The sequence below is a fragment of the Plectropomus leopardus genome, chromosome 18, assembly GCF_026936395.1.
Source record: "Plectropomus leopardus strain MGB_pleo_1.0 chromosome 18, ASM2693639v1, whole genome shotgun sequence".
Taxonomy (NCBI): domain Eukaryota; kingdom Metazoa; phylum Chordata; class Actinopteri; order Perciformes; family Serranidae; genus Plectropomus; species Plectropomus leopardus.
In genome coordinates, this window is record NC_142193.1 from 5,703,512 (window position 1) to 5,729,068 (window position 25,557).

General features: G+C 37.8%; 2 protein-coding genes across 3 annotated transcripts in view; both read right to left on the reverse strand.

The window, feature by feature from the left end:
- The window catches only part of taok2a (TAO kinase 2a), a 31,093-nt gene extending 12,245 nt beyond the window's left edge, over positions 1-18,848 (reverse strand). For both annotated transcript variants that reach the window (XM_042504607.2, XM_088090920.1), the window contains exons 1-13: positions 18,355-18,848; positions 10,427-10,567; positions 5,598-5,669; positions 5,180-5,281; positions 4,977-5,022; positions 4,787-4,883; positions 4,331-4,444; positions 2,881-2,972; positions 2,702-2,795; positions 2,249-2,330; positions 1,982-2,152; positions 929-1,138; positions 644-772 (exon numbers count right to left, since the gene is read on the reverse strand). In XM_042504607.2, coding sequence (XP_042360541.1) covers positions 644-772; positions 929-1,138; positions 1,982-2,152; positions 2,249-2,330; positions 2,702-2,795; positions 2,881-2,972; positions 4,331-4,444; positions 4,787-4,883; positions 4,977-5,022; positions 5,180-5,281; positions 5,598-5,669; positions 10,427-10,558 — 1,341 coding nt within the window. In that variant the 5' untranslated portion in view covers positions 10,559-10,567; positions 18,355-18,848. The remainder of the gene's footprint in view (positions 1-643; positions 773-928; positions 1,139-1,981; positions 2,153-2,248; positions 2,331-2,701; positions 2,796-2,880; positions 2,973-4,330; positions 4,445-4,786; positions 4,884-4,976; positions 5,023-5,179; positions 5,282-5,597; positions 5,670-10,426; positions 10,568-18,354) is intronic.
- A 1,791-nt stretch (positions 18,849-20,639) lies between these two features.
- On the reverse strand, positions 20,640-23,860 carry LOC121956354 (heat shock 70 kDa protein 1). Its single transcript, XM_042504522.2, has 2 exons — positions 23,731-23,860; positions 20,640-22,783 (listed from the first exon to the last, which is right to left on the reverse strand). The coding sequence occupies exon 2, from the start codon at positions 22,759-22,761 to the stop codon at positions 20,842-20,844; it is 1,920 nt and encodes a 639-aa protein (XP_042360456.2). The 5' UTR covers positions 22,762-22,783; positions 23,731-23,860; the 3' UTR covers positions 20,640-20,841.
- Positions 23,861-25,557: the final 1,697 nt, after the last annotated feature.

Genomic DNA, 25,557 nt, shown 5'->3' on the forward strand with positions numbered 1-25,557 from the left:
TTCACTTGTGATGTGCAGTTGTGTGCAGTATTTTATTGTAAGTTATTGTGTTTTGTAAGTGATGTGCTTTGTGTTGTAGTTTTATGTTATAATGTCTGTCTTGTATCTTGTTCTTTGTATTATTTTATATCATGTGCATTTGTGTGTATTATTTGTCTTGTGTGTGTGTGTTTTCTTTTTCTCTTCTTCTTCTACAGCTTTGTACTGTCATGTCATTGTGCTGTGGCTTTGTTCTGACCTGCTGATGGACTGCAGATGCGATTTAGCTTTAAGCAATAATCTGGCACAGGGCATCAAATGGCAACTTTTATGTTTTAAACTGTAAATGGTTATTTTAAATAAATAAATAAATCAATAAATAAATAATAAACAGTGGCAAGAAGGCATTAGTCAACATCTGCAGTATGGAGTGGACCTGGTGAGGTCCCTGGCACAAAGGGGGGAATAAATAATGACAAAAACAAAATGAACAGCAATATAGCAACATCTGTATCGGCTATTGGCTAAATTGTTATTATAAATATTAGTATCGGCCTAGAAATTCCAAACTGGTGCATCCCTAAAAAATGTATTTGTGGAGCTCATAATGTAAAAAGAAAGAGAGAGAGAGAGAGAGAAAAACCTGTACGTTCTCGTAACTTACCAAAGAGGCAGTTCGGATGGTGGCAAAGTGATCACGGTTGCGGTAATAGGCTCTACGACGTCCAGCTGAGGGAGCCTGGGGTTGGTCCATCTCTGGCTGGTAGGGGTCATCATAGATGTTATCCTGACCCTGAGAAGGAGGATCAGACATTATTAACACACATATAATTTCTCAACTTAAAACTCACGGGTGCCAAACATAATATTATTCTACAGATATGAGTTTTCATATCACAGATCAGGCCCGGTTTCACATATTTCGAGCCGAGTGAGCGTCCGTCATTACCGTGGGTCTGTGGATGATGGAGCTGTTGGAGGTGACGGTGTGCTCGCCCTCCTGCATCATGGCCATTTCACTGCTGCTGTCGTCAGAGGCGTCTGCCAGACTGTTGACCGAGCTGCTCTGAGAACTGGCCGAGATGGACATACTGGGCACCGACTGAGAGCTCTCCATACTGTTGACTGTCCCTGTCCGCAGCAGGTACTGCTCCACCTCCTGATGCAAACAGACACTGGATTTAGAGCCACATTTTTTTTTCAAGGTAACAGGTCTTAATTTTCTTTTCATTTTTGTCTGCATGCACAATTTCTCTTTTTTTGGTGTGGTGTATTGTTTTTATATATATATTAAAAAAAAAAAAACAAGCACTGGAAGAAGATAATGAACAACAATAAAAGAAATGACCAGAAACTAGCAAGAAATCTATGAAAAGCATAAGAAAATTAGATAGGTCACTGAACATTTTTCCTTTGCTTTAAAAAAAATCTGGATGTATTAATCTCTTTTTTTGCGTGTCTCTCTTGTTTACGATGCCGGTAATAATGTCTTCATTTGGTGCTCACCGTGAGTAAAATTAACTGAATGAATGAATTGTGGAGAATCTTACCAAGCTAACGATGTGTGTAATATGGTCATATTGACAAAAGTTTTTACATTTATATCTGTATGTGCAATCTAAGCAGCTAACTAACGTTATCTTCAGTGGGTCGTCTATAACCCAGTTTTATACATCCAAAAAACGTTTCTAAAAATGAAGCGCATGGCAACCAGACTGGGCCTCTAATTGAGACAGGACTTTATTTGTCAAATGTGTTGCCACATCTGGCTAGTAAAAGGGACTGGGCATCTAATTAGGACTAGGCTTTTATTTGGATTTTTACGGTAAATACACCCCCAGACTAAAATAAGCTACTACAAAGACTAGAATACCCCTCTATAGTACTAGGTGGATATGCAAAGACATGTCTTTTTAAACAGGGACACAACAGATTGATGTTCAGTGTATGAACAAATACACAATACATTAGACTTCATTGTCCCCTCTCCTGGGCTCCTCACCTCCTCGTCCTCCCCTCCCTCAGACACGGGGCCGTTCTGCTGTGTCTCTTGGAAGAGGATCTTCTTCATCTTGCGGTACTGCAGGTTGTCCAGCTCTCGCACTGCATCCTTGGTTCGTGCAATCAGGTCCATGATCACCGTCAGCGGACGCTCACGGCACAAGAACCGATGCTACAGAAGCGAAAGAGAAGACAGGTGAGCATGACAACGCTGCAGAGGACGTGTGTGTCTGGGTGTGTGTGTGCTCTGGTGAGGATGAGTTCTCACATTCAGCAGCACGTCCGAGGTAGGCCGGTCCTGGGGAATCTTCTGTAGGCAAGAGTCAACAAAGTTTCGGAAGGAATCAGACCTGCAGAGAAATATGAGATTATGTTATTTAGTATAACAATAATAATAATAATAATAATAATAATAATAATAATAATAATAACAACAGCTGTAAAAAAAAAAAAAAAACTAAAATAAGACTATTTTATTTATATGTAATCAAACCCCAATAAAGAAACCGTTAAAAAAAAGATATCAAACATTGTTTTCACTATTTCTCAACTTAAATAATGTGTTTTTTCAACACTCAGATAGCAACATAATTACATTTTTTTAAAAAACGTAATTATCTCAAGATAGAGATAAAAAAAATTTTTATCGTAAAATAGCAAAACCTCAAGCTTGACTTTAAGATCCGGACACAGAGGACACAAAGGACACAAATGTTCTCACCAGTGATTGGACTGAAGGATGGGGCTTTCATTCTGAGCGATGTGATATAAGGCACTCATAGCATTCATATTGAACAGTGGGGGCTTCCTCTCCGCTATGGAAAGAGCACAAGGTCAAAATAATGTATGTGTGGATTTATCTGCTCATCTGAAGGAAAAGGAAAAGCTTGCAGTTGTTACCCAGCTCTATGGAGGTGATGCCAAGCGACCAGACATCCACCTTGCCGTCATACTGGCCCTCATCCATCGCCAAGATTACCTCTGGAGCCATCCTTAAAAAAAAAAACATAAATAAAAAATTAAAAAAGCACAGCAGATGTTAATGAAACAGAAGATTTAGGAATGTCACAGAGCTGTTGCTTTGTATCTGCCTTCTTTTCACTGACCCTTCTCTGCAGAAAAAAAACCCACCAAAAGATGTTTGGAGAAAGATTAAAAACCAGTTCAGTTTCCCTTGTATAATGTGAAAAAACTGGAATACAACCACAAAGCAGACAGCTGCACTTCTATAAAGGGCATGACAGGGTTTGCAAAGTTGCAGAAATATTCCATTTGAAAACTTATTATTATTATTGTTATTTTCTCAGGCTATATTAACCATGTCATATGCAAATTGAATTTAACATTTCACCGTCAAGCAGACACAACCTTATTACATACCCTTCTAATAGAAATGTCAAAAAATCAAAAATTTTGCTGAGTTAAACTTTAATTGAGTTGACAAATTTTAGTTGTATTATTAAATATACTGAAAAACAAATTTTAAAAAATGTATTTTTCCCTCGGAAAACTTCAAGAAATTCCTGGCCAGTTTGTAAACCCCTATAAACCTGAGGCATACTTTGAACCGAAACAGGTTATAAGACCTCATATTGCTCATATACCCCCCAAAAAGAGTTGGGTTAAAAACTTCTCCAGAGTTTTAGTGATTGTTTGTAATGACTTGATTTTTATTAGAACTAGGGCTGTCAAATAATTGCTTTTTTAAATCAATATTAATAGCAGTTTCAAAGAGTTTTAAAACTCAATTACTTGTTCTTTTTTTTTTTATCAAAGTCTTTTAATTTTCCAAATGGTTGAATTATTTGCATTTTTAATCATATTTTCAATTCCATTATTTTGCATTTCAGAACAGTTATGAAGTTTATATTGACAAGGTAAAGCAATTCTTACCAAGATGTCTTGATTAGGACTCAAATGACAGCAAAAAACTGCATGGTACTAGCATAAAGTAGGTATGTCTGTAAAGGAGAGACTCATTTTCATTTCCATTCAGATATCTTGAGGTCAGAGGTCAAAAGGACCCCTGTGAAATAGTCATGCCGTTTTTCCATTGCAAAAATTTAGCCTAACTTTGGAGCATTATTCAGTACCTTATATAGAAGTTCACATGACATGACCGGCACCACTGAACTCCTCAGGTCTCCTAGTTTTAAAACGCAGCCCAGTACAGCCTCTTAAACAGAAATGTTGGCTGACAATTAATGGGATTAAAAAATGTAATGCTTTATGTAAGGACCTTAATCGCATTGCAGTTAATGTGTTACCGCTAATCAGAAACTTTTACAGTAATCCTTTGAAGAAAGTCACTTTAAGCACAACAAGAGGACTAGAATAAGACAGTACTCACCAGTAGGGAGTCCCCACGAAGGAGTTGGCTGGAGCCACGATCGAAGCGGAACCAAAGTCCCCCAGTTTGACCTGACCGGGCTCCGTCAACAGGATGTTTCCTGCTTTCACGTCCCTGCAGATGAGAATCAAACATTAGTGCAAACAGCTTTTGTTACATACACATTTGTCAAAAACCTTCTTGAAGCACTTAGTCTTAAATTGTATTTTTCTCAACATGTAAAATCTCTGTACTCTATGTACATTTCTTGTTTTTATTGTAAAGCCAATATAGTTATTGACATGACGCTGTTTTTTTTGTTTGCTGTAATCATTTGATTGTTGCTAAAAATTGTCTAAAAAAAAATTGTGAAACTAATATCTATACTTCTATCTATAGAAGTATAGATATATTCAAAGTGAAATACATTTAAAAAACAAGTTAAAAAAAGAGCCAACAGAGTGAAAAACATTTTACCTGTGAATCATGTTGTGAGAGTGAAGATATGCTAATCCCTGCAGTGCACCGTGGGTAATAGCAGCTATTTCTATTTCCTGGAGCGGCTTTTTGTGAACTGTGAGGAAGAGAGGACACCAAGAGTCACAAACAACAACAAGAGGCGGGTGAATAATTATGTTTTAATGAGCAATTTAAGTGTTAAACTGACCTTCTAGGAGGTCTGAGGCCGAGCCGAGGCAGTACTCCATCACCAGCTGAGGGAGGAACAGTCGAACAGAATGATTAGCAGGCAGGCAGGCGCGCGCGCACACACACACACACACACACACACTATTTATATTCACATTAAAATTACAGCAATAGGTAATATTACAAATGCAGACCATCCTCACTGACTGACAGCATACGTACCCATGCTGTGTGCTCTTTCAGGTAACATCCCCGGTACTCGATTGTGTTGGGGTGGCGAAGTTTCTGCAGGAACTTCACCTCTTTAATGATGTCCTGCCATTTCTGCACATGAACACAAAAAACACAGTGATAGTGGTAATTTTCAGTGACCAGACCCTTAATCATGCTATCTTTGAACATTTTTCTTTGTCAAAAACAGCAGTAGGACTATGTCACATAAAAGACATTTAGTTTTATGAGCCCGTATTTTTCCGCAATGCACTGTTAAAAGTTGTAGCAAAAGACAGGAGGTGGACTTTGAAAAAAAAAAAAGCAGTGAATTATGACTATTTCATTTCTTAACTGAGAAACTCTGAAAGGGTAAGTCAAGCATGCAAAGCGAAAGGAATTTTTTTTTTTCTTCTTTCCAGTTTGTTACCTCGTTCGTCTGCTTGCCGCTGTACGACATTTTCTTGATGGCCACCACCTCATTGTTGCGCACATCTCGAGCCTGTTGGAAGCACAAGTATGAAAAACATTGAATACTCAAGAAACCAAGTTACTAAACAAAAACAGACTACTGTTAAAGGTTTGAACCTTTTATTATCAAAAATGCACCTTAACCATATTACAAAATCTACATTTGAAATGGTAAAAGCCACATCATAGTACGGTCCTATTTTAAGAGAAGGATGGTTAGGATGGATCATCAGTTATAAAGAAAAAACATAACAAAGACATTCATATCCAAATAACACATTAAAACGGCATTGGTTGGTGTGTGATATGAAACAAAATCCACTTTTGCACCAAGAAAAATGCTTTAACCTTTATTTATGAAGGGAATTTCACAGAAAGACCTGACAGCACTCACACAATTTCCCACTTTCACACCTGAAAGCTGCCCAGTGCATCCACAGCCTGACCTTACTGATTTCGCTTCAGGGCAACTCAGAGGTTTGCCTGCCAGTGTTGGGATCAAGCCCACTTCTCTAACCTTTAGGCCACCACTGCCCTCAATTTTAACATTTAGCAGTAACCTTTGATTATATCCAACTGCTGTAACAACATCTGTTTTTCACCTCAGCTTTACATATACTTTTTAATTTTCTTTTTTTTTGCTGTTGTTTACTGGTGTACCATATTTGGTGCCATGACTATTTTATGTTATTTTATGTAATATCTGTTATAATTGGAAATCCCGATTAAGACACTGTTTAAAAATAAACTTGATTATATCCATACATATGTATTATCCACATTTACAAGCAGCAGGTCAGCAATCAGATTTTCCCCCAATTCTGCCCTCCTATTTAAACTTTACTCTGAAGGCATGGATTTGGTAACGCAGTGTGATCATGATGCTTCCTGATTTTGTGGAGGGACAGGATTGATGATGCAGTAAGAGGACAGGTAGAGAAAGAGCACACAACTTCCTCACATAGTGTTTAAATATTTAAAATGCTTACATTTTCAAGGAAACCTAGTTATTTGAGTTATCTTTTTATACCTGTACACATCATAACAGAATATATATTTACATGCATATCTCTTTTCAACCTGTTCTCTTTACATATACATTCACCACACATAGACATATTTAAATTTCAGTATATACAATTCGTTAGTACTCTCCTGCCCACCACAGTATTTGATTTGATTTGATTTGATTTTATATTTTAGCTGCTGCTCTAATTTGGGTCTTTGATTTTCATTAGATTTTGTTCTTTTAAGTGATTTCTCTTTATTTGCTTTTATTCACATCTGTAAGAGCAAGGGGAGGCAACAATAGTGTATTTGTGGCACATTTAACAATAAAGAATTTAAAACTTCTAGAAGCTACTCTGTGAGAGTTTTGCTCTTAATTTAGATAGATTTATTCTAAATAAGAGGAAGCATCTCAGCATATCTCTCATTTCATCCAGATGCTGTGCTTTCACTGCAGTATTGTCTGATGTCTTTGTACTACACATGCGTACATTTAAAACAAAGATTAGAAACATGTACAAGAAACTGCTTCTCTCTAAGAGAAATCAGGCTTCTGTAATCCCTCCTGATTACAGAGACAACATTTACATTACGTTTTGGAAATCAGCTTACTGAAGAAAGCCGTCAGTAACCCGGTTACTCAAGTGCATGTAAATGACTGAGAAAAAAGATGATCATCTTTGTGGCCACAGTCCAGTACAATGGCCCAATCCAATGGAAACATTCACCTTAATTATGGCATTTTCTTTAAAATTCTGTTTAAATAACCTTTTAGGACTTCACCGGGGAAACTAACCATGTAAAAAGGAGGCTTTACTTCTTTAAATAATTTCTTTTGTCTTCTCCATCGTTGTCACGGTGTTTTTAATTTTTTCCCCGTCAATTAAAATGACCCAAATTTTGCATGATTACTGCTGTCAATAAACAACTTCCCCTAAAAGCATCTTTTTGTCATCATTTCCAGATTAAAGAGTGCAAGCTACTTTTCACACCACTTGGTGGTGCCAGAATATTGATCCAACATATTCAGAGAGCTGAGGACAAAAGAAGTACACAATGATCCACTTATCAACCAAACTAAATGATTTATTCCTGGATAAAATACTCATATTTTCATGAATCTATTCCAAGTGCTTAATCCTCCAAAAAGGGCTTAATCCTAAATCCCAAGTGAGGATGCTGCTACAGACACCAGATGAAGTGCACTGAGATGACACCGACAACATGAAGTCCTGCTCCAGACTGTAAACAACTAAATGATGCATCACTGCTGTTTCTACAGAGGATAATTCCCAAATAAAACAGCATTAAACATGGAGCCAGAAGAGCTGCCCAACGCTCTTTAAATCAGGTTCCCTTAAGCTTTGACTGTTCTTGTCGAGGGTTGTTTAAGGTCATTTGCTCTCGCTGACACACGCATACAGCCTGAGCTCCGAGGAAACACGGTGTAAAAGCTGTACCACTCTGGCTAAATTGATGCAAATTGATGCACACCGTCTATTTTTGTAGCACATCTCTAATGGCCTTTTAAAGATCCTCTGAAACTCAGACATTCAGCGAGAACACTGTGGAGGTGTTAGTCTACCTCACAGCCGCAAGAATATTTTACAGGTAGAATGAGAAACACAGCTCAGTAAAAAATACACTGTGTTCCCACTGTTTTCATAATTAGGTGGGGACATTTTCACATTTACAGTTTCCTTATTAATTATAAAATGCAGATGAGATGCAATTTCTGTCTTTCAGAAATGCGCACAGAGTAACAGTGGTTGCTGCTCAGGCCTCCTGGGCTCAGTCAGTGTATATTTTTTTTCAACAGGAAATACTGGAAAAATCAGATACAGATCTAAATTATTTAATTTTCTTCACCATTATCTCCACACCGGGCTGCAGGAGCACCACACAGAGTATCTGGTTGCTTAATACTTGCTCACAAAACAGGAAACTCCTAACAAACAAACAGAGGATAAACACAGTCTAACTATTTGTATACTGGCTCTGAATCCAGATCTCTATACAACTGTCCACTAAAGCTGGGCAGTGTGGAGAAAATACAAAAATCACAATACTTTTTAATTTTTACATACTCCTTTAAACAAATACTTAAATACTGATACTGAAACAATATTGTAGCAGGATTTCCCACACATTCATTTATTTGTGACTGCCTGCAATGATTAAAACAGCTGTCGCCACAAATAGATTTTCTATTTTTGGAACTGGGCCGTCATTTGGAGCATTGTTGAAATAAATATATATGCTGTTTAGTTATTCATTACGCCACACTCTCAGAGCACACTTTGAGCACAGATGGAGCAGCAGAACATCAGGCGCATTAAAAACGAAATGTTACCCTTCATTCTGCTGGGTCTAAATTAGGGGTCGACCGATATTGGCTTTTCAGGGGTGATACCGATACCAATATGTGAAACCGATATGCAGTTACAATAACAATAAAAATCTTTGTCAATATTGAGAATTTTGCAATATAACATGCTCCAACACAAAACTTTGTTTAAATGCCTTTATAAAAAGTTGAATTAAAACTAAAAAAAATCAAATACAGAAAGCTATTGTCCGGTCTGCAAGTTAAAAACTGCTGCAAAGGAAAAAAAGAACTCATGGAGAGTTCTGCTTACGCTGCTTTCCTGGACCCGCAACCCCTACCCTCCTCTATGTCTCACTTAATAAAGTTTGTTGCGCTCATTGCAACTGTATCCATTGGTTGTTGCAGCCTCATCTTGCATAGCTTTCTAGCTACATACGTGATAAATATCAGCAGAAAAATGGCCAAATCACAGCAGGCTTGGATGAGACTGATGCAGTTGTGGCCACAATAAAAGCTCAAACTCTACAAGTTCTCTGATTATAAAAACTTAAAAATAGCTGTTCCTCGGGAACACCATCACAGCTTCCTGACAACTAAAAATGACTTCAGAGGGTTGGAATTGGAAAACATCAGCCACCACTGATCATGAGAGCAGAATAAAACTTAATACTCCCCCAAACTATTACACACAAAACTGGCAAAAATATGCTTCATCAGAACTATCTGTCGGCTGGATGAACAGCTTCGGAGGCCTCCAATAATTTGTGGAATTTTTCAAAACCGACAATTTGACGTTCACACCCACTTCACACAACGATTGGCCAGCTGTGTGGAAGTGAGAAAGGAAGCAGGGTGGAGAGTACAACACCGAGAATGTCTTCCAGAAGAGACTGGCAGAAAATGTGCTCTGTCATACCCATATTTAAGTGATCATTACATCTCTCTATGATGGCCGTCTTTTCACACTGCCTTCAAGCGGCCACTCAGAACACTTTTGTAAACACTAACATGAAGACATCAAAAGTCAGAAGTCATCAAAAAAATCAATTATTTTTATTACGCTGTATCTCATTCAGATGATCCAGAAGATACTGAAGCCTCGAGTCCACAAAGCAGCCCACTTCAGTTAATAAACGATATAGCATTGCATGAAACAACAGATGTTTTTTTATCGTCAGATGATATATTTCGTCACATTGCAAAACCCTAGTTTCAAAGGTACCACATCAAAATTTTTTGGTGGAAATGCAGTTATATTAGCACCAAGTTTCACTACCCAACCCTGCTCAAAACAGCTATTTTCACATTTTAAACACTATTATCAAGACATCAGCAAAAAAAAAGTGCATTCTGTCTTATTATTCGTCTCCTTCCCAGATTATGCCCATTTGTAGAGGCTGTAAGACACACGGGACCAAACAAACAGTGAAGGAATATACATCACTACTCACAAAGTAAACGGCTCCGAAGCTGCCATGACCAATCTCACGGAGGTCAGCGAACAGCTTCTCTGGGTCATCTTTGCAGAATAGGTCTGCCACCTCGGGGTCTTTCAGATTGCCCGCCCGTGCACTTGAGGGCATGGCCAGGGCCTGGAAGACAGTGAAGATCACAGGTTAGTACTGGGATACTGCAGGAGAGACACTGAGGTTAAAGGTCATAACAAGGAGTAACCTTCAGAGCCTCAGTCGGATTGCTGAAACAAACATTTTGACCAGTTTTCGACTGATATTGGTTTTTCAGGGCCGATACCAATACCAATTATTAATAGTTAATGAGGCCAGTAACTGGTGTTTAGAACCACCATGCATTTAATGACAATAAAAAAATCTTTCTGTCAATATTTAGAATTTGGAATATAACAAACTCCTACACAAATCTTTGTTTAGATGCCTTTAGCAAAACTAAAATTTTCAACATCATATACAGCAAGTTCCCAGCAACTTTTTTTATAAAGTCAAGTGAAAATTTAAATTAATAAATAAAATTTTTTTAGAGGTTTTCACAAAGTAAAAGGTCCTCCCATGCCAGCACTTTCTTTACACTTTTTAATTAATTAATTTTAGCGGCAATCATAAAATAAAGCCCTGATACAGATAATCTGCAAGTCTGATAATCTGTTGACCTCTAATTTTGACTACTAAAGTATTCCTATTATGCAATTCGACACTCAATTTTCTGCTTTCCTGGTTACTCGAAAGCCTAATTCTGTGTGATTTTTCACAGGAGCTGAAACAATCCATGAGTCAGTCAACAAAATCAGTCAGCAACATTTTGGATTTGAATTTATTAATCATGGAAGCTGAAGTACCAGACTGGTTCCAGATTTTGAAATGTGAGGATTTCCTGTTTTATCGCATCATGACTAATCAGATCTCTTCAACACTTCAACTGCTGGTCAGATAGAAGGAGCGATATGAAGACATCACATCACACCTTATTTTAAAAAATCGGGTTACTTTGTTTCTGGGCTTACATTTATTTCTGATGTAAAGAAACCTTTAAAAACATCACAAATGTGAATACTTTCTGATTGATGTATTGACAGACTTGGAGTCATAGCTGGCTCCAATCCTGTGTTTTGATTTTTACTGAAGGAACAACCCTTTGGTTTATATTTGGATCGTTGACTGTGTGCCCATTTTGTTTTTGAAGTGATGTGAAGCGTCTGTTTTCCACTTCAGTTGGGCAGAAACCCATCTAATTAATGTGTTAAACACGGTGGAAAATGCATTCTCGTACTCTTGTAAAGTGACCCATTTGCAACACCCCCTCATGTGCACCGAAATCAGAGACTTTATCAGCCTCCCCGTAATTCAGAATCTTTGGTGCATGTCTCAAGATTTCTGTAATATTTCAAGAATGTCATGACTGGCTGCTTTTGGAGTTATCATGAGCTCTGCATCTTTGTAGTGATAGAAATCAGTCTTTATCTCCCACTGTCCATCTATCCTGAAGTTGGGACATGAACTTAAAACTGGATGTACCACTGTAAAGGTGAGAGAGAGTTAGAAAGTGGGGTAATAATACTGAGGAGGAGAGTGACAGGAACAGCAGAGAGTGTGTGTGTGTGTGTGGGGGGGGGGGCAGAATGGCAGCTGGTTTGCACAAAGTGCACTTCAGCATGAATGGATTTCGATTATTAAATGTTAGTTTTAGGGCTGAAACTTGTGACGTCAATCACATGAATGCTGTCAACAGCTTCCAAAATAAGAAGACATGGTAACAGTCAGCTTTCTAATGCATGGACTTATTTAGTGTCTTTCTTTGTGTCATAAAGATGCAAATTACAATGAAAATATATCAAAAAATTGAGCTAATGCTTAACTCAAGAACTTAAAATATATTTACTTCACGTACATTTAGATAAACGTACTTACGGCATATAAAAATCTTCTTTATGGATATTTAGATATAAAGTTAATGAAAACAAATGCATGTGAAAACAAATGTATAGTTCTAAAGAAAATACTGGTAATCATGGACCCAAATAACTAACGAATGCAAATATTACTGTGACTATAAACTGTTTATGACCGAATAATCTTTTATTTAAAAAATACAGTGATTTAAAAAAAATGACCAATTAATGATCTCAATAATAATGCTTCATTATCATATTATGTTTTACAGATTCTTTGGAAAATGTATTTGCTGATATCACAAAACCTGTCACGAGACAATAGTTCAATTAAATTCAGGGACCTGCAATCAATGAGACCTCATCAGTAAGTATCCTTGTTGTCTTTCTCTCATGTTCAAGGAGCACTTGAACGGAAATGATGACAGATGTGCCGTACGAATTTCACAATAAAGGCATGTTTTCTCTTTGCATCATAGATATTGATCTTTGATGATTGAATCGATATAATGATCAAGATCAATGCATTGTTACACCCTTAATAGGCCAATTGTTTCTGAGCAACCTGAGTTACCTGACAAACTCTATTACGCTGAGTGTTGTTTTTCGCACAGATTTCACTTAATTAATAGATTGCCCATGTAATTTTATTTATTTATTTGCTGGCAAGGCTTTTGTTGCACCTGCAGTGGTGTAGTGTGTAAGGTTGTAATAAGCACTGCATCGCTGTCTATCTTAACTCTGAGCAGGGCAGAGAAACACCATGTGCTACATTGAAAGCAAAATGTGTGACTCTCACACAGAGCTGACATGAAATGAGTGCTCATAACTTCGGTAAATCACGTTAATCATGCTGCATTTTCATTTATGGGGTGAGGTGTTTCAGCACAGGAGCAGAGCCCTTGCTAGGAGCTCAGCAAAGTGTTGAGACAGACAGATAGCGGAGAGTTAACCAAAGCTGCACTCCTGGTTGCTGTGCATGAAAGTAAAACCACCTGTGTGACACCTGACATAAATCAAAGGACGTGATTGGATTCTATAGGCTAAATATAGCCGATCCCAATCAGTCAAAGAATGCCCAGTTCAGTCTCAATACTGAGCTTTAGGATCCAACCGGGACATCCCTAAGAATCATTATTAAAAAAAGACCACTGAGTCATTTGTCATAATAAAAATTGAGAATGAACCATTGGTGTCCCCTTTTCAAGATAAAATTATTGTTTGAACAACACTGCAGATTTGTTATCTTTTGATCAACTAATCAATGACTTGTTTTAGCTCGAGCTGAAATATAAAAGCGCCTTTCTTTAAAAAAAAAAAACATGAACAGCCAACCAGTGGGCCAAAAGTAAAAAAAGAAAAAAAAAAAGAAAAAGAAAAGAAGGGATCTTCACACGAATGTAATTACATGCATGACACTTGTGTTGTCTCATGCATCTGTAGATCAGAGAGCAGCAGAAAGCCTGACTGACAGAAACACAGTTCCGCACCATCCAACTCAAATCAAAGACCGGTATAAATAAACCCTTGATGAAGAGCCAAGCTGAGCTTCAAATCAAATCTCCTGACTAAATCAGCCCCCTTGAATGTGATCTCAGCCTGCACACTTATTGACAAATGCAACATCATTTCATAATGGGGTTAATGTAGCTGCTCATCTTTAAGTGTCAGCTGCAGCCCTGAGGAGACCTGGCAACATAACCAGGCCTCTGTGACTCTGAATACATGAAAACAGACCCTGAGGGTCATTGTTTAATGCAGGACTGCGAGGCTTGTTCCTTTTTAAGCGCTGCTGCTGTTTAAACGCGCTAGTAAATCTGTGCTAGACGAGGAGACACATTCCTCCCCCTCTCCAACTCAACATTTATTCGAAACGCAGTGAACCGATTTCCAATTATATACTGTGTGGCACTCTGTGGCCTGATGGTGTTTAATCCAAGACAAGGAGGCAGACGGCGGCAGCTACTGTCTCAAAAATGTGAAAGACAGAAATGTATAGAGCAAGATTAGTACGAGACACTCTAAATGATACAACCGTGGTTTCAATCTGATAATGGACCTTTATTATGTTCTGTTTCCTGTTCTCTATCATTCCACACTGGACATTTTCACAATAAAAACTGGCACGCCATGAAAATAACTGTGGCTTCAAATGGGGTCTTGTAAGCTCTGTCAAAAGTCCATATTAACCCGGTGTTGTTATATTCATGACTTACTGGATATTTTCTGACAAATAATGTTGAAGAATTTAAAGTGTTCTAAGGACTGTTCCTATTACTGTCCACCATTTTCCTCAGCTTCATGTCATAAAGTAAAAACCACCAAATAATTCACAATTTTTCGAAATGAGAATACGTCTAGTGGTATCTATTTTTGTCATTTTCCAAGGAACAAGGCCATTCTCACAGAGCTTAAGCAGACAACACTGGGGGAGTTTCCCCCAAATCCTATGTGGAATAAACACATGCTCATTTAAGCTAAATTTGAAACCAGCATGAGACACTAAAAATAAGAGATAACGGAAAAAGGGAAGCAGAGCTTCAGACAGTAAAGAGTGACACAAAATTTGGTGTGTCAGTGGCGCCGAATGACCAAGATCACATGGTTGAGCTCAACCCTGACTGGGAAACAGTTTTGAATAACAGAAGCTCCTTGTTGTAAATGGGTGTAACATTCACACAAAGTTAGTAGTGGAGCATTTTAGCACCGATAACCAACAACCCAAAAACTACATTGAGTTAATTTCTCATTTTACAGTTGGGTGACACACAATGAGGTCAGAGGTTTCTGTTAAATTAAAAACATTAGTGCCGGTCCAAGTGTTCTGAAAGATTCCAATATGCCAGAAAAATTAGAGAAATTCCTATAAAAGGGTATCTACTATGCCCATTTTCAGGTTTGTGAAAGTAAGAATGCAAGTGTAGCTTAAATATGCACCTCTCTTTTATTTAGATGATGTTTTGACCTTTGGGGCTTCTCCAAGATCAACAGTAAAAAAATGTTGTTTTTGGTTACTTTTCGTTTTTTATTTGTTTCTTTAATATTCAGAACAGTCTGGTGCCTGAAGTTTTTGCTAACAGAGATTACATCTACATATGTTTACCTAATTATTTGAATCTTTGGCCACGTTTAACATGAACATCTGAATAATAACTGTATAATACATGAGAGAAAATGAGGAGAAGCATAAAAAGTCCCCTCTAAATCTATGTTTATTGAGCTTAAAATTAATTGATAGGCAACCTGTATAAAGAAATACATAATCAAGGCATATAGAATTACATATATACATTTTTAAAGTTTTTTACTTTAGCTTTTACATTATCTTCCAAATACAGTAAGTCTCTTCATTAGATCCATATGCATAACAACACTAACTTATAAAATAAATATATATATATATATCTAGCCGGGGTTCTTTGGGGCAACATGTAAACACAAAGAATTTCCTCCAGTTCGACTCAGTGTCCTAACTAAATGAGACGTCGGCGAGCTTCTGTGACAAAATCAGTTTGATTGCATTGTTTTCTCTTAGAATGTCCTCAGTGTCCTGAGCTTAACTTTTGTCAAACGCCCTGTTTCTATTTATTCCTGTCGCCTGCTTCAAAAGTGCCTCAGTGGACAAGGAACGGATGATTCATGAAGTTGAAATGATGAGTTATCTATATGTTAACTCATTTCACAACAAAAACCTAAATTAGGTGGCAGCTGGCTACAGAGAGATTGCAAGCTAGCTGGAAATTTCTGATATGTCCATTGCTAGTGAGAACCTACTTTCCGTTGGCTGCATTGTATGTCATTTCCAGTAGATATCACAATATAAAACTTGTGTTTTATGTTTAAAAAGTACAAACGTAGAAAGATAGCGAGTACTCATCCGTCTTTTAGATGGTTGCGTCTCTAGTATGATCCAGTGCACGGCTGATGGGTACATGATTTGTACCTAACAGAAGTGCACATTTAACAGATTCAGTGTTTCGTATTGACCACATTGTGCATTGACCACAGAGATTTAAAGGAGCAGTGTGTAGTATTTATGGGGCTCTAGCATTGAGGACTGAAGACTGCAACCAGCTGAAACTTCTCCCATGTACCAAGCCTGACCTACTCTGATAGAATTCTTTCAGTGTTCATTGTTCAAGGCGGTTTTTACCAATCTTTCCACAGAGGTCTCTTCCTCTCTAAAACAAGCAGACCATGTGATTAAACCAGTTAAAACACTGAATAATGCAATTTCATATTACAAATCAGTGTTTTTTCAGAAGCTGCTCATCACAGAGGGGTCGCTAACTATGGTGGCCGAGGCCCTATTAAGAACCAGTGTTTGGTTTGTCTGTTCTGGGCAACTGCTGAAACATGGCAGCACAAATTGGCGAACTCCACAAATGAGGACCGGATCTCTAGGGGAACAAAAACATAATTCTACTTTCCGGGTGATTATACACTATAGAAAACCTACTCCAGGTTTTCTACACATTATTCATTTGCAGCAGCTCACCAAGATTAAGACATCTGCTGCCATAAATAGGATTTCTAATTTTGGAGATAAGCCATTCATTTGAAGCACTGTTTAATTATATACCATTAAATTATTCCTTGCACCACACTCTCGGACTGCAGAGCGCACTCAGGGCACAGATAAAGCAACAGATCATCAGGCACAGCTAGAGCGAAACTTAACAGATCACTCTGCTAAGATTAAGAGTTTGCATTCACTCAGATTTTTTCATTTAATTAATTGATCTGATCATCTCTGAATAGATTGACATATCAATTATCCACCCCACAAGTCCGAGGGGACACAGATTGATACAAAGGAGCACACAACTCTCTCTCTATCTGTCTGTCTGTATATATATGTATGTATATACATACATACATATATATATATATATATATATATATATATATATATATATATATATATATATATATATATATGTATATACATATATATACACACACACACACACACACACACACACATATATATATATAAAACTTAAGTGTGCTGAAAAACTTCAGACGTGTGAAAAATGTGCTGTTTTTACCTGCGGTCTCTCTGTTGTAGCTGGCCGAGCATTTTCTTGTTTTATTAAGTTATCACCGACCTGTTCCACCATTAGAGACTGAACTCTGCTGCCTGCTGTGCACTACTTACTCAACTCAATACAGCATCTCCTCATCAGAAGCCTCTGTAATTTGGCTGTATTGAAAATCATACCGTCTGGATTTCTAAATACCATGGTATTTGGTAATACAGTAATACTACCAAACTTGGTCTGAAATTTAAAACCCCCAAATCTGCCCCACCCACACATTCCCAGTGGCTTTGGGGCAAAGTGGAAAAGATTGAGCATACAGTGCGAGGGTACGAAAAAAACGTTTTGTGAGGTTTGGGGTCCACTTCTTGCCCCTCTTTGCTCGGCCCTCCACAGTAGCTGCTGGATAGTGCAGTGTTTTTTTCCGCTTTCACTCTGTTCCAGGATGTCTAGTCTTAAATGTGTAATCATATATTTTTCTAATTTTTCCCCCTTACCTAATTTAGTATGAAACCTACAACTTTAGGCAATGTGTGTGACTCTGTTTCTCCTGGCATGGGCCTTAAAAAGGCTCTAATAATGTCACATGAGCAGGTGTTGTTTCATATCTAAGCAAACACTAAGCTGTGTATGTGGATTTCAAATCCTTTGTTAGATTTCCCTTTAAATATATTTGTTTTTGCGAGCATAGTATGATTTGTTTATTTGCCTCAGTCCATGTATACTCTCTTTGTGTCTGACAGTGCCCAATCCTACAAACAACTATGTACTACTGTTGCACAAGCTAACACAGTGTTATTAATATTGTATATCTTTCACTCTCATTTTTAGAGATATTGACAATAAGTATGTGATTGGGGTATTGGGCTATTGTGTATTGTATTTTGACATTTACAGTCGAGAAGAAAGTTGAAAAGCAAACCTATGTACCAACTAACCAGGCGAGCTAAGTAAATGTAGCATTAACATTACTTACCGCGGCTTATTGTGGTTCCGCTCTGGCACGAAAAACAATCGTTAGCAGCCAAGCTAACGAGCCTCTATCCTCATAGCCCGGGTCTCCTCTCTCTGCGGACAATCAACACGACGTTTGGCCCATTTCCACCGAAGTCCCGCTAGTGAAATTAATTTACGGTTTCCTAATTACACTGCTAGTTTAGCCGGCTCAAACAGAAGCTCGGTCAGTTGTCCTCTCGTACGTTACTAGCCTTAGCTAATTGGCTAGCTTAGCTTCGACAAGCTAACGTTAACATTAGCTGTTGTACGGGGTGTGGCTGATGTTTCTCTGCGCTGCCCCACTTCCGAGCATATTGTCCAGTTACAACTGACCTTTTAAAAAATATCTTTTCTTAAAATCCGGCTTAATTTCTGCGCCTCATCCTGATAGAAGGCTTGTTTCTTACCCCGTTTTTGTTCTTTGCTAAATACAAGATGGCACAGACTGGTGGGGCGGGACCATAGTGACCGGACGCTGATTTGTTCCATTTCCTGTGAGGTTTCCGCTTCACAAATAAAAGGGTATAAATAAATCGACCTAGATAATGTGAATAATGTAGTACAAAGGCTCGAAGGCTTGATTTAATGATTTTTTTTTAACAAGACTCCGTATATGTTGGCCACATTTCATAATGCTGAGGAGAAGCACTTAGTTGCAGTGGTGGATGGAGTACTCAGGTATTTTAGTAGTGATATGGCATCATAATAACAGCAGGCTGTACAAGTAGTAAGGGACTGTTCTTTATTTGTCAGAGGAGATATGTCTTGGGTGTGATTTTTTTTTATACTCACTGAAGTTACAAATACATAGGCCTACATGACCCTCCCTCTACCATAAACGACTTGTTAGTGTATAAAAACATTCTATTTTATGTATCAAAATTAAATTTGAAGACGTAATCCTGAAGTCAAAAAAGTCTTGGTTTTTCACTCTTGTCATGCATGTCGGTCAATTAGTTTTTGGCAATTTTTTTAATGAAACGTGATTTTGATGAAACATCACAACTTTAAGCTCGGATTGGTTTGTGGGTTTTTTTCTGACAGATGTGTTTCTTATGCATAATATATTCCAAGGACTGTCAGAAATTAAAAAAATCCAACAATGATTTCTGTTTTTAAAGTTTCCGGCTATCATAAATGGTATATGTTAAAATTTATATATAGGAAGATTATAGCAATCGGGTGGTTGCTTTTAATTAAATAAATTTACAGTATTTTTTTTTAGTATCAAAACAAACGAAATGTGTCTATCTGTTGTCATAAAAACGTAAGTCAGGCATTTTCTAACAATCTATTTATGAAGGAAGATTTATGGGATTAACTGTTCATAGTACAGCTTGGAAGAACAGGGTATTATAATTGGCTTGTAAATTCAAAATTGGCGCTAGAATAAATTATTATATTTTATGTCTGATCAGCACAGTCTCCTAGATCGCATTATTGACATTATCCTCATTAAATTAAGCATGTTTTATTTATGAATTTATTGAAAAATAAAATGATAATTGGTGGAAGCACAGTTTCCTAAATGAAAAATGAAATCTTTGTATTGTGTCAGACAACAGTGAAGTAATCTGTCAAAGTATAAGTGCAATTGTGACATCTAGTGGTATTTATACATACTGCACTTCTTTTTTTATTAAGAAGCCAGATGCTTTAACCTTTAATATTTGGATTTGTAAGGATCAAGAGTTTGAGTAATGTATGTTAATTTAAAAAAAAACAAAAAACAATATCATTATAGGATATACCAAAGATTGTGTATCCTGTAGGGAGTACTCTGGTTTGTTTGAAGGGTCAGACTATCAGTAATCTTTGACTCTATTTATGTTGAATTCTACTGACTCAAGTGTTTTAAAGGAAAAGGACCATCCATATTGTTACCAGCCCAAGTTCAAAAGCCACCACATGAGATAGTATGGAGGTGTATTAGTAGTGCTTTAGAGCAACACATACAACGATGCATTTCTCTGGGACGTCCCTGTTTGTAGTTGTAGGTAGGTAGGTACTAATACACATTATACATATTCAGAATGAGTGAAGGCCCTTTATCTATTTTTTTTAAGTACGTTTTATCAGTGTAAATATTACATTTCTTTGTCTATGTTGTTTTCAATTGAGTATTGATCATAGTGGATTTGCAAATCATTGTGTTTTACATGTATTTATGTTTTACACAGCATCCCACCTTTTTTGGATTTGGGGTTGTAAATTAACTATTAACTGAAGATGTAAACCAAAGAAAAGACAAAACAACAATATAAATTCTATTTATGTTTTATCTTTATTGCAATGTCCAGCAAAGCAGAGGTGAAAAGTACATGAAGATGACACCCATTACCCAAAATGTTAAAATCTTAACATCTTTTTTTAAAAAATACAATTATAAGAAAGCATGAAAACAAATAAAGTTACAGTTGTATTTTAAACAGTCCCAGTGAAAACAGAGTCTATATGAAGAGCCATTTTAGTCCACCTCCTCAATGGTTGGCCCCTGAGAGCCGGCTCGTGCTTCCTCTCTACAGCTACTTGCAGGCATTCCTCCCTGGTACAACTTGCTGATGATGGGGTTACACACTTTCTCCAGCTCTTTCTGCTTGTGTTGGTACTCGTCTTTATCAGCCAGCTGGTTACTCTCCAGCCAGGTGATGGTCTCATCACACTTCTCAGTCACCTTCTTCTTGTCCTCCTCACTAATTTTGTCCTTCAGGTTCTCATCCTGCACACTGCTCTTCAGGTTGAAGGCATAGGACTCAAGGGAGTTCTTGGCAGAGATTTTTTCCCTCTGAAGGTCGTCCTCAGCTTTGTATTTGTCAGCGTCCTGCACCATTCGCTCAATCTCCTCTTTGCTCAGTCGGCCCTTATCGTTGGTGATGGTGATCTTGTTCTGTTTGCCAGTGCTTTTGTCCACTGCTGACACGTTCAAAATACCGTTGGCGTCGATGTCGAAGGTGACCTCGATCTGTGGGACCCCTCGTGGAGCAGGCGGGATTCCACTCAGCTCAAACTTGCCCAGCAGGTTGTTGTCCCTGGTCATGGCTCTTTCTCCTTCGTAGACCTGGATAAGGACTCCGGGCTGGTTGTCAGAGTATGTGGTGAATACCTGGGTTTGTTTAGTGGGGATGGTGGTGTTACGCTTAATCAGGGACGTCATGACTCCTCCAGCAGTCTCGATACCCAGAGACAGAGGCGCCACGTCCAGCAGCAGCAGGTCCTGCACATTGCCAGAGGTATCACCTGTGAGAATGGCGGCCTGGACGGCAGCACCATAAGCCACCGCCTCATCTGGATTGATGCTTTTGTTTAGTTCCCTGCCATTGAAGAAATCTTGCAGGAGTTTCTGGATTTTGGGGATTCTGGTGGAGCCTCCCACCAAGACAATGTCGTGGATCTGCGCCTTGTCGATTTTGGCGTCCCTCAGGGCTTTCTCCACCGGCTCCAATGTTCCCCTGAACAGGTCGGAGCACAGCTCCTCAAAGCGAGCCCTGGTGATGGAGGTGTAGAAGTCGATGCCCTCAAACAGAGAGTCGATCTCGATGCTGGCCTGGGAGCTGGAGGACAGAGTTCTCTTGGCTCTCTCGCAAGCTGTGCGCAGCCTCCTTAAGGCTCTCTTGTTCTGACTGATGTCCTTCTTGTGTTTCCTCTTGAACTCTTCCACAAAGTGGTTGACCATGCGGTTGTCAAAGTCCTCTCCACCCAGGTGAGTGTCTCCAGCCGTGGCTTTGACTTCAAAGATTCCGTCATCAATGGTCAGAATGGACACGTCAAAGGTTCCTCCACCCAGGTCAAAGATCAGGACGTTACGTTCTCCAGACTTGCTTTTGTCCAGACCATATGCGATGGCGGCTGCTGTCGGCTCATTGATGATCCTCAGGACATTCAGTCCTGCGATGACACCTGCATCTTTTGTCGCTTGTCGCTGGGAGTCGTTGAAATACGCTGGTACTGTGATGACTGCGTTGGAAACCTTTTGGCCGAGGTAAGACTCAGCGATCTCCTTCATCTTCACCAGGACCATAGAGGAAATCTCTTCAGGGTAGAAGGATTTGTCCTCTCCTTTGTATTCCACTTGAATTTTGGGTTTCCCTCCATCTCCCACCACCTTGAAGGGCCAGTGCTTGATGTCCGCCTGCACCACTGGATCATCGATCTTTCTTCCAATCAGTCTCTTGGCATCAAACACTGTGTTGGTGGGGTTTAAAGCAACCTGGTTCTTGGCTGCGTCCCCGATGAGCCTTTCAGTGTCAGTGAACGCCACATAGCTGGGGGTGGTCCTGTTGCCCTGGTCGTTGGCGATGATTTCTACTTTTCCGTGCTGGAAAACCCCCACACAGGAGTATGTGGTGCCAAGGTCAATGCCAATCGCTACGCCTTTAGCTGAAGACATCTTGTTGATCTGAATTGGTGCCCTAAAAATGCAGAAACAAAAAATACATTATGAATCAATAAAATTGTGCCCATCCTAAATTATTTACAAATATTTTACTTTGATTTCTTATTTTATAGTCTTAAAAAATGTAATTTTCATTGTTGGCCAATGATTCAGTGCTTAACAACTGGGTAAAACGTTTAATTAATACTTTTTCTTGAAATATCAAGAGGAAGTTAGAGACTTTATATAAATAACTAAAATTTATTGAAACAGGACAGTAGATTAATTTGACTATCAATGGATTCTAAACTTGACAGTTCTTTGGATAGAGGTTGGTGGAGCTTTAAATTTGCATGAGAAAAGGCTTCCTATTGGTGTAACATTACAATTTTTGTTCACACAATTAAAATATTTGAGTGTGATATAAGCCCAAAGCATTGAATCATTTATTGCACAATGTACACACTGTACACTAATTGAAGGCTAAGTTGGCATTTTTTTGTGAGGAAGTTTAGTTATGAAAAAACTCATAGTGGAGACTGTATTTTATTCAAAGACGCTATAATAAACACTTTTCTGTTTGAAGAAACAAATAATTATGACATAGCTTCAAAACAAAAAACTCAGACTTAAATTCGAGAGAAAAACTAGACTATACAACTGTAACTTACATAATTCAAAGCATAAACTCTACATTTTTTCAAAAAGGAGTTTATTGAAATGCTAACTTGGAATAAGAAAACTCATAGTGGCCGCATTTGACTAAAAGACTATAATTTCTATTGTGCGCACGTCGTTATGAGGACATTTTAGCTCAAAACAATGTGTGTGTTAACACATAGGCTCGCTGTTCAACAAATAGCATGCCTGAATTACATTAATGTCCGTTATTGCTACAGTCTGAAACTGGCTTTTTTTCTCAGAGTTTGAGGAAACGTTCACTAAGCTAGAAAAACAAAACAAAAACGGAAGCAGCGTACTTACTGTCGTTAAAAGATGAAAGTGGAAGAGAATAGAAAGGGAGATGGTCTCGGTTCTGTCGCGTTGATCCTCTCGTCTGTGCTCTTGTAGTCTGAACGCCGGTGACTCCACCAACGTTTCTTTATACTCTCCTCACTCCCCTCTGGACACTTCTCCATATTTCTCGACTTTTCCACCATGCTCCAGAGCGCTCCAGCAGAGGCTCTCCACTGACTGTTTGGTCCAATCACAGAGCTGAGCGCGGACGCTCGGCGTCATGACGTAACACGGGAGCGTGTTACGTGTTACCCCAGAAGCCTCGTGAAAGTCCTGGAGAAACAGAAAGACTTCACTATCAGGTTAAAAAAATATTTTTGGCTAAACTAAACAAAACTTGAACTTAATAAGTGAGGTATAATTTTCTCCTGCTATTATGAAAGACTACAGAGAAGTGAAACTGACAATGAATATCATTAATAATTGAAACATAAGAAAGAATGTAGGTTATTGGAAGTTTCTCACTTCCTATGTTTGAACGCCTAGTATCAGACATCCAATACATGATACAATTTGTATGGCAAAGAAATTGATACAAGACAGTGAAAAACAGCAGGTATTTCTAAAATTTAGAAGCACAGAAATAAACCCAACAACTGCATTTAACCCTTTCAAACCTGAGCAAATAAGCTTGATTTCTTCAAAAACATGGGATGAGGTTGATGAGCAACTTAACTAGAAATGATCCAAAAATTTGCTGGAAATTGGTAAAAAGTTACAAGAAAATTACCATAAAACAGGCAACAAAAAAGAAAAGTAAAAACAAGAAAAAGAAAATAACCTCAAGAAAGGCCTTAATTTTTTTTCCTTTAATATAATTTTAAATATATAATCAAGAAAATTCTGAATATAGTTTTATAGACATTTTACCTATTTCTTAATTATACCTTACAATCCCCCCAAGCTGATCTTCGGATCATTTCCTTGACACCTTTATGTTCCTGAAAAGTTGTTGATCGTGTTTTTTCCTGTTTATATATATATATATATATATATATATATATATATATATATATATATATATATATATATATATATATATATATATATATATAATATGTGTGTGTGTGTGTGTGTGTGTGTGTGTGTGTGTGTATGTATGTATGTATGTATGTATGTATTTTTATAACAAAATCAAACCATTTCCTCTGGTTTCAGAGTTTTAAATGCTCGGGAAAAGGATCACAAGCAACACAGGAAAACTGATGTCAATCCAGGTCTTAAAGGGTTAAAATTAGATACAATCTGTAACTGTAATAATATTATTTTTAGGATTTATAGCCCTCTGTGCTAATATTTATCAGCATTTTGATTCCCATAAAATCTCTAATATTCTGATTTGAATTGAAGATGCAATAAGTGGAACAGAATGTTCCAATATGTTACTACTGAAGAAACTATTTTAGGTATAAAAGATCTGAACCAATAAACCACAAAGCAAAGGTGGACATATCTCTGAATTCCATAAAGCACTATAATCTATTTTTAGAATATTTACGTACAATGAGGCTTTTCTGTAGGGAGGAATTAGTCGACCCTGTCATTAAGGAAAAGAATGCTCATGCTCATTTCCAAAACAAAAAAGGATCCTTTACGCAGTGACAAATGAGACCAACTACACATTTCTGAATATTGATTATAAATTGACAGCCTCCATGTCAGCAAAGCATCAAAACACTAGTAATAATTAAATAATTCACAAATCTCATTGTGGATTTATAAGTGCCCATAATATCTCCAATGATATGTCTATAATTAATAATAACAACAATAATGTGTGGATGGCAGCTACTT

Bases quoted from the DNA above. Each gene is read 5' to 3' on its own strand.
- LOC121956354 (XM_042504522.2), bottom strand. From the start codon at position 22,761: ATGTCTTCAGCTAAAGGCGTAGCGATTGGCATTGACCTTGGCACCACA.